Consider the following 13,524-nt stretch of genomic DNA (forward strand, 5'->3'; position numbering starts at 1 on the left):
GCCACATGAGTTACCGTGCTGCCACATGAGTTACCGTGCTGCCACATGAGTTACCGTGCTGCCACATGAGTTACCGTGCTGCCACATGAGCTACCGTGCTGCCACATGAGTCACGGCAGTTCACCGCAGCTCGTTGGTTTTGTCAGTAGGCTCGAAGTCTACCGCTGAACGCCGGTAACTGGCTTGTTAATTAAATGATCGATAAGAATAATATTTCTATCACGGTTCAATCGCTTGTATTTTATTGCACTTGGTTTCTGTTCATTGTTCATTAGAACTCCACTTCACGTGGTTGAAACTTAATTTTATTTCAAAAGAATAGTTCTGAAGATGCACGTTTATAATGTTATTGCACGTGGTTTCTGTTCATTAAAACTCCAGTTCACGCGGTTGAAACTTAATTTTATTTCAAAAGAATAGTTCTGAAGAAGCACGTTTAAAATGGTAAAGTCAGCGTAAGAGACAAATTCATGATTCATACACTGTCAGGTAGTACCTCATTGTAGGGTTTGAAGGACACGACTGACTCCCTGCCTCACAGCCACTGTGACCTGACCTCGCTTGACATCACAGCTACGACAGAGATGTCTTATGTTACCGAGGAGGTAGCCTCGTCATGCGCTATTCTACAGATATATCCACTTGCTGCATATACTGGAACATGAGCATGATATGAATCAACGAAAGCTGACATTGAAATGATTGGTAACAGTGAATGATCACCATCGTTCACAACACTTTAGGTATAAACTAAAACTAAATGATACACATACATGAATGCCGAAAAATAATGAAATATTTCTATGCAGAGATTTTTTTTATATTACCGCATAAGTTACTGTCACCCCTTACAGGAGCTGCCAGTCACCCCCATCCCCCCAGCAGCGCGGGGGTGAGCGTCAGCAGCAGCCCACTGCCCCACTGCCCCTCCGCCATCCTCGTGCTGGTCCTACACGCGGGCTCCGTCCTGGAAACTCCCTCCGGTGACCCACCTTCTCTCTCTTTATACACGCGATATTACGTGGCTTTTTCTCATATTGCTCATCCTGCATACATCTTTTCATTGTATAGTCTCATCCATTTTGTCTGGACGAATATCATTCTTCTAAAAAAAGTGCTCATTGCAACCAGGTGCCTCTAGGTACCTGGTACCAGGTGTCTCTAGCTACTAGGTACTATGCATATCTAGGTACCAGGTGCCTCAAGGTACCTGGTACCATGCATATCTAGGTACCACGCGCCACGCACCTCTAGGTACCAGGAGCCTCCAGGTACCAGGTGCATCTGGGTACCGTGCACCTCTAGGTACTACCACGCACCTGTAGGTACCATGCACCTCTAGGTACCATCCACCCCAAGGTAAAGGTACCATGTACCACTGACATGGTTGTGTTGCAGAGTGCAGCAGTGCAGGCAGCGACCTGGCCACCTTCAGACACGTGTTCGAGGGCGTGGTGCGGCAGCAGTACCCTGTGCTGGCGGGGGGCGGTCTCGCCTTCAGACTCGTGCCTGCTGAGACCTTCACCGCGTCTGCCCTGCACACTCTCACCACGTGAGTCACGGGCATGCGTGGCACGGGTATACGTGTCACGGGCATGAGTCACGGGCATGCGTGTCACGGCGTCTGCCCTGCACACTCTCACCACGTGAGTCACGGGCATGCGTGGCACGGGCATACGTGTCACGGGCATGAGTCACGGGCATGCGTGTCACGGCGTCTGCCCTGCACACTCTCACCACGTGAGTCACGGGCATGCGTGGCACGGGCATACGTGTCACGGGCATGAGTCACGGGCATGCGTGTCACGGCGTCTGCCCTGCACACTCTCACCACGTGAGTCACGGGCATGCGTGGCACGGGCATACGTGTCACGGGCATGAGTCACGGGCATGCGTGTCACGNCATAACAGTGACCACTGCACACCACTAACTGCTGCATAACAGTGACCACAGCACACCACTGACTGCTGCATAACAGTGGCCACTGCACACCACTGACTGCTGCATAACAGTGACCACTGCACACCACTGACTGCTGCATAACAGTAACCTTATGAATGACCTTATGATGAGTTCGGGACTTCCTAGTCCCCGGTCACGCTGATGCGCCGCCTTCGTCGTCCTCCGTCTCCGAGTCGTCGCTAGGCAGGTCACCTCGCCCTCGGGTCCCGGATGTAACGTTGGACGTGTTCCGTCTATTTGCCCTCATTTGGGCCAGCTGATGCAAGATGCTGTTGCTTGTCACTTGCTGAGGGTAGTTTCCCATAACTGGACAATCCGGGATCTTTCTCAATCAATTGTCCAGTCGTCTCTTGGATGTTGCAAAGGTGAACTCCCCTCCTCTCAGCTCTTTTGGCAAGGCATTAAAGACCCTCGGTCCTACCACGGACAGTGATCCCTCACGAAGAGTCTGTACTCTGGCCGCGGCTCGGTTATTAAATGGGGGAATCCTGCACAGTCTCCCCCCTCTTTCGTTGTAATATGTCATTATTTTGGAGGTCTCACTCTCAAAGTTGGGGGCCAGTCCGTTTATCATCTTCCAAGTGTACAGTATGATGTACCTTTCCCTTCTTCTCTCCAGTGAGTACAGTTCCAGGTGTTTCAGCCTTCCCCAGTAGTTCAGGTTCAGCTCCCTCATGCCGCTGATCCTGTACGTGAAGGTCCGCTGCACTGCCTCCAGTTTCCGCACTGCACCCGCCTTGAGTGGCGACCAAAGCTGGCAGCAGTACTCAAGATTGGGGAGCACGAGGGCTCTGAAGAGTGTAATCATTGGTGCTGCTTCTCTCGTTCGAAATGTCCGTCATATCCACCCCATCCTTTGCCGGCTGCGCGCGACTATTTCCTCGATATGGGCATCGAACGTGGCTTCAGTACTCTCGAAACTCCGAGATCTCGAACTAGTTGCTTCTCCTCAATTTCTGTGCCATCTGATGCCAAGTAGCAATGTGGCATCCCGGGCAGGTACTTTCAAAACATTGCTAAGTGCTCGTAACGGCTTGAGTGCAGCGTAAGTCCGCTAAGTGCTCGTAACTTCAAATAATGGTACCTTCAAAACATTTTGCGGTACGTTACGAGCACGTAACTTTACGCCGATTCAAAGGTCGCGTAAGTGGAGTGACAATCAACTGTTGAGTGAGTGAAGCGATTGGTAATCATTTAGTTACTAGTATCTAGTCTCTAATAGTGTCTGGACTAGTGTAGGTATCATACTAGTGTCCAGACTTTAGTATCTTTTTAAGGTAAATCCTCTAATTTTGATTTAGAAAATATCCTTATTCGATATTAAGAAAATTTGATTAGTCATGTATTAAATGAATTTTTTCTTAGTATACGGTATATCAACAGAAAACGAATCTGACGGGTGAAGCTAAAAAATGAACTTACTAAAATTCTATTCTCGTTGTTCATTCTGTCATATTAATCACTAAATAACAGTTTGCTATCTTAAAACGGCATTTGTCATCAAAATATTAGATTAAAAGAGTCTAGAATTCTTTAAAAATAGACAAAATTTTTAAGTAACTGAACACAGAAGCATGGCGTCATGTGGCGTCATGTGACTCATAATGTAAACAAAGGATGTAAGCGAGCTTGTGATTGGCTGACATGCAACATGGTTTGAAGGTACGGTCTTAGCAAAGTCGGTCGTACGAAAGTTTTGAAGGTGTCAAAAAACGCTGATCGTACGCCAGACGTACCTATCTTCTTGAGCTTAAGTTCAAGAACTTACGTACACTTGGCAATGTTTGAAAATACCTGCCCTGATCTCTGTGCGGACTCTGTATCTCATTACTTCGAACTTGGTGCCGTTGAATTGCATATTGTTCATTAGGGCCCAATCGTAGATGATAGGGCCCAATCGTGACCACTGCACGCCACTGACTGCTGCATAACAGTGGCCACTGCACACCACTGACTGCTTCATAACAGTAACTGCTGCACACCACTGACTGCTTCATAACAGTAACTGCTGCACACCACTGACTGCTTCATAACAGTAACTGCCCTGCAGGCTGAGCGGGAACTTCAGCGGGGACGGGTGGGTGCCTGTAGGGGCGCTGCCCGTGGTGGCCGAGGGCACGGCGGCCTACGCGGAGGCCGTGGCCAGCACTGCGGCCTCCCTACAGGCCGCCTACAGGGACTTCCTCAGCTCCTCTGACGGCATAGGCTTCACGGGCCACGTCTGTATTGTGGGTGAGCAGAACACTTGAGCGTGGCCGTGGGCTGTTACACTGCCGTGTATTTCGGTTGTCTCTGCTTCACGTGGTGCTCGTTATGGCAGACTTTTGTCCACGTAACGTCGCGACTGACGGCGCTAATTAATATATAACTAGGATTTATGATATTAAGTTTAAATTGCCATTTTTAACTGCGAGGCAAAACTTGAGTGAACTTCAGAATCCCTCGGTTGTTTTTCTTCTGTTTATTATTATTTTATTTGTGAACGATAGAAATTGTCATTCCCAAATTTACTTTGTTCTAATTATTAATTTATAATATTTTACATGCATCACCCTCTGAATTACTTCTATTTACGAGGTAGCGCGCATTAAGTAATCACGCCATATACATTGACATTGCATTAAGACCTTTGAGCTGCGCGACAGCGGATGGCCGTGATCTGCGGCAGCAGCAGCAGCCACATAAACTGTTTAAACGTTATCTATTCTGATTCTAATCCTTCGTCGTTGTAACGGCTATGTACACGTAAGCCATTGAAGAAGCTTGGCTGAGATTTTAATTAACATAACATAACATAGTGATCTCGGCGCTGAAGTGTAGGCCTGATGTGGCCTGTCGCCGATTCTTTTCCTTTTCGTGCCCTGTTCATAGAAGATCTAAAATCGTGTCATTTGACCGGATCTTTTCATGACTGACGATAGTTTGAAGTAGCTACTATACTTCCACCGAGTTCGATAAGGTGCTAGGCATTTCAAATCTGAACATATATTTTTCCATAGCTTTATCTAGTCTGTTCTTGAACGCGTTCATACTCGGTGCGTCAACAATGTCATCGGGTATTAGCGAGTATAAACGAGGCATAGCTTTAACTGAAGTTGAGCATAGCCTCAAAGTTCTATAATGGTTCCGATGCTTGAGCTGTAAATGCTCGATTGTATCCTGACGAGAGCAGTCATAGGTAAACTATGAGAGTTTACATTTTATTCCAGTTGGTATCAGTCTAGAGCTCAGGCGCGTTGACATATTCTTCATAATTGTAAACCTACATTATTTCTCATCATGTCTAATATATCTTGACAGTGTATGGTAATCTCCTGACTGTTACTCGATCAATTAGTGTGGCGATGTTTTCTGATGTTTTTTATTTTACTGCATATTGTTGTGCCGACATTACAGTTATTGTATGGCAGCCGTGATTGCATTACAGTTTTTGTATAGTACAAAGGATTACATTACAGCTCTTGTATGGTACACAGGAGACTGTGTGGCTGGGCTGTTGCTCTACGATGTGCTGTGTCAGGACACATCAGCGGCCGACGACCCTGCGTGGGGTGAGTGCCCACTCTGCGCCCACTCCCCCCTAATACAGCGCCCACTCGCCCCCAACACAGCGCCCACTCTCCCACAACACAGCGCCCACTCTCCCCTAACACAGCGCCCACTCTCCCCAACACAGCGCCCACTCTCCCCAACACCTGTCTCTTATACACATCTAGATGTGTATAAGAGACAGCCATCGTTCACAATTAAGTTAATGCTCGTGATTAAAACTTGTAAAATTTATATGGTATTATGTATGCGTAAGCAATCCATTTGAGTGACAAAAATGACAAAATCAATTTATAGGAAATACAAGTTTTAGGATAATTTTGTATGCACATATTCTACTTTCGATCAAGACTAATAAAACGAGTAAATTAAAGACTTGCATATTATCTTTCAGAAGCCTTCCACGTCAAAGCGGAAGTGTTCCCGGTGCAATGAAACAGGGCATTACAGGAATAAATGCCCCATACCCTTGACATCGAAGCGAAAATGCTCCCGGTGTCATCAAACGGGGCATTATAAAAATAAATGCCCCATGAAGACTATTGAAGGGGAGCCAGCGACAGCAGCTCCCATTGAACCATCCATTTTGACTTGTATAGTAAAATAAATATGCATGTGTCTCAAGCTAGATATAGAGGAATAGATATGTAAAAAAAATATTGCCTCCCTTTTTAGAACACAGCATTTTGTCNCAACACAGCGCCCACTCTCCCCCAACACAGCGCCCACTCTCCCCTAATACAGCGCCCACTCGCCCCCAACACAGCGCCCACTCTCCCACAACACAGCGCCCACTCTCCCCTAACACAGCGCCCACTCTCCCCAACACAGCGCCCACTCTCCCCCAACACAGCGCCCACTCTCCCCCAACACAGCGCCCACTCTCCCCCCACTCAGCGCAATATCACAGACTTCTCCTAGTCCCACATCTTCATTAGGTTTGTATATGAAGGCTCAGTTCGTTGTTTATCTCTGCTGATTTGAATTAACATTTTTTATTATTCCATAGATCTTCTCGTCAGCAAGTTTTGTTTGCTGCAGTTCCTTCAGTTATATTTACCAAATTCGTTGCTAAATTCGCTACTGATTAATTATATTAATTTAACCTAAATTGTGCCTTGATTATCTCACTAAATTTCACGCAACGCAAAATTTCAGTTAACGTAAGCCCAGTGAGACGCAATACTCGCGTTCATTGAACACTTATGTTGGGTAATATCCTCCTGTATCCTCCACCTGGACAGTAGGACGGCTCGTGTATCCTCCACCTGGACTGTAGGACTGCTCGTATCCTCCACCTGGACAGTAGGACGGCTCGTGTATCCTCCACCTGGACTGTAGGACTGCTCGTATCCTCCACCTGGACAGTAGGACTGCTCGTGTATCCTCCACCTGGACAGTAGGACTGCTCGTGTATCCTTCACTTTCATCCTCCTGAAGTCAACGCGTTTGAAGGCTCTCAGTATCAACGTCTCATGTTGATTTTTGGTGACATTTGTGTGTCCGAGGTTCTTGATCCTACAACCTGACCCTTGAGCTCCCTACCCTTTCCTCCCGTTTGATCCTGTGAGGCCACACGGCCTAATGTGGCCTCTTTAAAGAAAGTCTTGCCTCTAATTCGAGGCATTATCTCCTAATTGCCTAATACCTGATGGCGCGTGAGGCGTGGCCGTGAGGCATGAGACAATCTTGTGTGGCCTCGCCGCCACTCCCCCCACCGCAGGCTGGGGGGCGCCGCGCCACAGTCCGCTCGCCAAATCTGTCTCTGCCACATCAGGGACCTCCAACTCCGGCAGAATGTCTTCCCAGCTCAGGCTGCCTCCCCAGCAGGGCCCTGGTTCCTCCCAGGAGATGGGTTCCGGCCCCCCTCCTTCACCCACCATCCTCATTCACAGTGACGACCCCAATGAACTTTCACGCAAATTATCGTTGGACGATCATCGTCATCCGAGCCTCCATCATCGCAGCCCTTCGTCAGCTGATCGTCGTAGTCCGTCGTCGACAGACCGCCGTACATCGTCGTCTGTAGACAACCAAAGTTGGTCTTCGTCGGACCAACATACGCCTTCGTGCAAAGATGAACGCAAGATCTCTTCACGCGACCAAACATTTGCCGCGTCGCAGTTCAGCTACGATGATCCCACCGCCAGGACCCTGACCTCGCAGGACCTGCTGCCGCCGTCGCAGGATCAGATCCTGCGTAAGGTGTCGGCGCCCCTGCCTGTCATCCCCTCCATCTGCTGCTCGGTGCTGCCCCGAAAATCCTCTGCCCCCTGTGCGGGTGCCCACGCTGGAGGGCAGCAACAGCAGCAGCAGCTGTTGCAGTTGCGGCAACTGCAGCCTTCCTTGCCTACGAGCAGCTGTATGCAGCGCCCTATTGCTGCAGGTGGGCGAACGACTGCACTTATGTCTGCAGTAGTCTGTCTGCAACTCGACTATTCTGCATAACCTCGTCTGCAGTTGTCAGTCCGCAACCCAACTGTTATGACTACTTACGTCTGCATTAGTCAGTCTGCATCCCTAATGCGTGCCCGCCTCATTGCTCCTGGCTTGAATGTATTGAGCTTCTTAATTTGTAGGCTAAAGTATCTACAGATTGTGATCGCGTAAATGCCGGAATGTTCTTTCATAGTCAGACTTACAGTCTATTGGTAGTCCATCGAAAATTTGAATATTATTTATCCTTTTGTTGCAGTGTGGTGTGAACGTTGCAGAGTGGTGTGAACGTTGCAGTAGAGAAGTGTTAAGCGATGTCTGCACGTTTACTTTTGTGCGTAAAGAATAAAACCCGGTCATATTTCCCCGAAAATATCGCCGATGCATCTCCGCTCTTCCTTGCACATGCTTTGATATGATTGTGTCATCATGTTAAGATAGATGAAAGATCTAAAAAAGAAATATAATGCAACGGGCATTCGAATAGTTTAGTATGGGCGCTGATCATTGAGGCGGTGCTTTAGGAAATAGGTTCAGGTTAGGTAGACGTGAAAAGTTTCAATGCTCATGCGTTCGCCTAATGGCACCAATGCGCATGCGCTTCGCCTAATGGCAGCAATGCGCATGCGTTCGCCTAATGGCAGCAATGCGCATGCGTTCGCCTAATGGCAGCAATGCGCATGCGTTCGCCTAATGGCACCAATGCGCATGCGTTCGCTCAATTCCATCAATATGCCCATGCGTAAGATCGTTCTTTGTGCCTATTGTATTTTGGCCGCGCCTGCCTCACGTCCTAGTCGTTCTTCTCACTGTCTTCCGCGCTCTTGCATCGCGGACGATCCCACTTAGATTTATCGACTGGTTAGTATTGAACTGCGAGGCATGTTTTTTAAGTCAGTACCGTTTTGGAATTAGAAAAATACGTGCAAAGATATCGCAATAATTTTATTTTCACATGAAAGCCTGTACCTCTACTTTTCTACATAATTTCCTTGAATATTGACGCACTTGTCATAACGTGGCTCCAGTTTTTGAATACCCTCCTGATGAAATTCTGACGCCTGACTTGTTAACCACGGCATCACAAATGTTTTGACTTCGTTATCGTCTTGAAGACTCCGACCGCCCAGGTGTTTCTTCAAGTGCAGTGTGATGCATTTGATGCAGTGTGATGCATCACACTGCACACTTCATTTGTGATGCAGTGGTTAACAAGTCAAGCAGCAGAATTTTATCAGGAGGGTATTAAAAAACTAGTGCTACGTTATGACAAGTGCCTCAATATTCACGGAAATTATGTAAGAAATATAACTCAGTACTCACTGCAGTGAGTGATAGAGAGCGCATTTTCTCGTCGACGAAAACGTGAGGTCACGGACGGACAGACGGACAAATGGCGAGCACAATAGTGCATTTTTTTCATAAATAAGAAAATGCGCTAAATAGTATATTAAGGTACAGGCTTTCATGTTGAAATAAAATTATTGCGATGTCTCTACACGTCTTTTCTTACTTCCAAAACGGCACTGACTTGAAAATCATGCCTCGTATTCAAATTCAGTAACTTCAATTATGGTCTACAGCTGTCCACATACACATAATTAATGGTCAGAATTATTAATCTTTTTCGCTTATTTTCATCTAACGTAATCTTATCATATATTGTTCAACATACATAGTTTTCTATTGATATTCAGCGTTTTTTTGTCGAATTTAATTGAAGCCATAATATTTTCCACGTGTATGTTTCAAAGAATCATCGAAGTATATTCGAAGGAAAAGCGTTAAGAGTGAAAATTCTGTCGGTGAAATTGGACTTTAACTCCACCCAATTGGTCGTTTCCTCTATAAAGTTATGTTTAAAATTCGATAGGAGACTTTTCTCTTGAGACATCCGACGTATTTAATAGATTGTCTGCAATACTGCATCATTATGCGAGGTTCCTTTTAATATCTGAATTAATCATACGAATCGCTGTAAATGAAGCATTTTTTACATTTTTCCCATCGCTTTTTGCTTGCTTGCCCGGCATGAGACGTGCGACAAATGCTCACCACAGCTGTGACTGCTACAGCTGCTCACCACAGCTGTGACTGCTACAGTTGCTCACCACAGCTGTGACTGCTACAGCTGCTCACCACAGCTGTGACTGCTACAGCTGTTCACCACAGCTGAGCCGCCTGTTCGCCCCCAGTGCTGTTCACAGTCACTTGTGTCTCGCCTGGTCCACTAGGCGCTAGTGCACAGTGCTTGTGCTATGTTCATCACATATACATCATTGTTCCCTGCTCGTGCATATTGTATGAGTACACGCCGCTCATTCATGAACTTGGTGCATAATATACCGCTTGCGCTTGTTGATTAAATATTACATGCATTGTTTTACTATGCTAAAAGTAATCTATTGTAATTTTAGAATATGCACTGTTAGAAAAAACGGTGAAAAAACGGTCCCACTGGCATTCTAGTGGCCGGTCGCCCCGTGAAAATAAACTGTTTTGCCGTTTTTATCAGATGTTTTACGGATTTCTAGTGTTAAATTAGAATAAAAACGGCGACACGGTGTTTCTTTTCACGCACAGACCGGCCACTGAAACGCCGGTATAATACCGTTAACGGTAATTTTTCTAACAGTGTGTACACTGTAGATTAATAACCGTAGAACGCTGTAAAGTAGTAAAATGGAGTGTAGCATATATTTCTGATGTATCTGATCCGCATTTTTGAACAATGTTGTGTGCGTGTAGTGAACCCGCGTGTACAGTCATGCGTCATGCACCAACAGCTTGACAAAATCAAATAGCCTATGAAACTAGCACCTTTAACATATAGATTCCCAGATTCAAAAATATAACTCAGTACTCACTGCAGTGAGTGTCAGAGAGCGCATTTTCTCTTCGACGAAAACTTGAGGTCACGGATAGACGGACAGACGGACAGACGGACGGACGGACGGACGGACGGACGGACGGATGGACGGACATGGCGAGCACAATAGCGCCTTTTTTGCATAAATGAGAAAATGCGCTAAAAATAGGGCAATGTATATATCATTGTAATTAAGTTGGCTCTGACAATTTATGTGAGCAATACAATAATGAATGAATTGTCTCAAATAGTGTATTGAATGTTTATATTTTTGAAGCATTTGTAAATTGGCTTTGTTAGTACGGTATATATATATTGTAACAAATTGCCACGTAATGTAACGTGTAACTTGTATCGTCAATACCGTGTACCATCATGCATAATACCTGGTTGTGTGCTTCTGTATAGCTGTATACGCCATGTATAGCTGTATACGCCCTGTATACCGTAGCTGTATACGCCCTGTATATCGCCTGTATGAGAAATAGAGCTCACTTGAAGACGCATGGCCTCAGGCCGTGACTGCATGTTCACGCATTCATTCATGCAATGTATTCAATCGTGCAGTTCATTCACTCATGCAATGAATTAACTCATGCAGTTCATTCACTGTGCAATGAAAATAAGTTTGAACATCACAGTCCTCGTGACTAACTCATGGACGCTGAGTTATACATTCTATACATTCATATACATTCTTAATTGGTTCATCCTTCCTCTGCATTCTCTTATAGTTTAGTCATAAACTTATATTCACATGCGATTATAAACATTAATTTTCTCCATTTAAATATCATATTTCCTTCATTTAAATCTCATTTATCTTCCCTCATATTTGTTTTGTTATTATCCTTGAAGCATGTCAAGAGTATTTATTTAGTTGGTGCTCCTGAGTTTACTGTTATTGATTCTTGTTCTAATAATGATTTTCTCACGCAGCGATCGAGTTTTCCTAAGCAGCGGACTCATACATTTCTCAAACACTCAATAAATTTTATGGTTGAAACTTGCAGGCTCCTTTTTTTCTCTTCGTGGAATTTCTTGAAGAGTAATTAAAAAAAATTGTGAGAGGAGCTAAATCCCATGGAATATACTTAAATTTTTAGCTGAATCACCGTGTAGCTGCTTAGCTGTATAGCTGTATATTCAAATAGCTGTATAACCCTGTATAAGTTCTTATAGCCCTGTATGTAAGGTTTCTGCCGGTCTTTACGCTGTCTTTTCTGTTTTTATTGCTTGTCTTGTGTTATTATTCATTTATTCGTTCACGCGCTTCAGCGACATTTTGTAATGGTTACTATATACACTTGTTTAGCTTTTGGTTCCCTCTAGTACACAATTATTTGTTTAGAGCCGTCGCCCTTGACGTCAAAACGTGTGACGTGTTGTGTCACAAACAAAATGTGTTCAGTTTCAAGCCACCAAAACGAAACTCCATGATATTATTCCATGCTGAACCATGAGATGTTTAAATACAATGCTCAAAAATAATCATCTATAATTACCTATAGAAACATTGGTTTTTTAACTCCATACATTTCACTAATTTTTTTCAAAAATGTCACTACTATTTTTTGGCAATGAAAAATTAGGTCTAATTAAACGCTATCAAATCAATAATATTAATTAGCAACATGGCGGAGTGAGAGGAAAATGAAGATGGTATTTTTAGCGTTGTTTCAGAAGAGGGACAGGCCATGTCTTTCTAATAATGTTTATCATGTACGTATAGTTCGTACCTATAACAAAAACCTGTGCCCATATAACTCATGCTTACGTTAAAAATGCATAATTTAGCTCGACTTCAATGCATAATTTTCTATTTAACGCTGGCAGACACGGCCAGCGACTTTTAACCCAGATGTTATTTCAGTATTGATATATTATCATTAACTGTATTCAAATGACGTATGTTGAATTTATTCACGATGAATTCAGACCGAGATGAATTGGTGCAGGTGAAGGATCGCATCCTGGCGGGGGCGGCGCCCCCCTCACCCGTCAGCTCAGCGACCAGTCAGGCCTTCTGAACAGCCCCCGCCGCCGGGGGGGCGGTGGTACCAGGTCAGCTAGTTAGTCTACCTAGACATTACCTTAACTAGTCTAATGTTTGACTAGCTTAACTAGTCTAATGTTTGGTTAGCTTAACTAGTCTATTGTTTGACTAGCTTAACTAGTCTGTTGTTTGACTAGCTTAACTAGTCCGTTGTTTGACTAGCTTAACTAGTCTGTTGTTTGACTAGCTTAACTAGTCTGTTGTTTGGTTAGCTTAACTAGTCTATTGTTTGACTAGCTTAACTAGTCTGTTGTTTGACTAGCTTAACTAGTCTGTTGTTTGACTAGCTTAACTAGTCTGTTGTTTGACTAGCTTAACTAGTCTGTTGTTTGACTAGCTTAACTAGTCTGTTGTTTGACTAGCTTAACTAGTCTGTTGTTTGACTAGCTTAACTAGTCTGTTGTTTGACTAGCTTAACTAGTCTGTTGTTTGACTAGCTTAACTAGTCTGTTGTTTGACTAGCTTAACTAGTCTGTTGTTTGACTAGCTTAACTAGTCTGTTGTTTGACTAGCTTAACTAGTCTGTTGTTTGACTAGCTTAACTAGTCTGTTGTTTGACTAGCTTAACTAGTCTGTTGTTTGACTAGCTTAACTAGTCTGTTGTTTGACTAGCTTAACTAGTCTGTTGTTTGACTAGCTTAACTAGTCTGT

General features: G+C 44.7%; 1 protein-coding gene across 1 annotated transcript in view; it reads left to right on the top strand.

The window, feature by feature from the left end:
* Positions 1-13,524, top strand: part of LOC108681998 (protein retinal degeneration B) — a gene marked incomplete in the record, with an annotated part of 51,421 nt that overhangs the window by 23,391 nt on the left and 14,506 nt on the right. The window contains 5 exon segments of the mRNA XM_018171085.2: positions 866-983; positions 1,399-1,552; positions 4,014-4,195; positions 5,440-5,514; positions 12,776-12,881. Coding sequence (XP_018026574.1) covers positions 866-983; positions 1,399-1,552; positions 4,014-4,195; positions 5,440-5,514; positions 12,776-12,881 — 635 coding nt within the window.

This window comes from Hyalella azteca, unplaced genomic scaffold (assembly GCF_000764305.2).
Source record: "Hyalella azteca isolate HAZT.00-mixed unplaced genomic scaffold, Hazt_2.0.2 contig1803, whole genome shotgun sequence".
Classification (NCBI taxonomy): Eukaryota; Metazoa; Arthropoda; class Malacostraca; order Amphipoda; family Hyalellidae; genus Hyalella; species Hyalella azteca.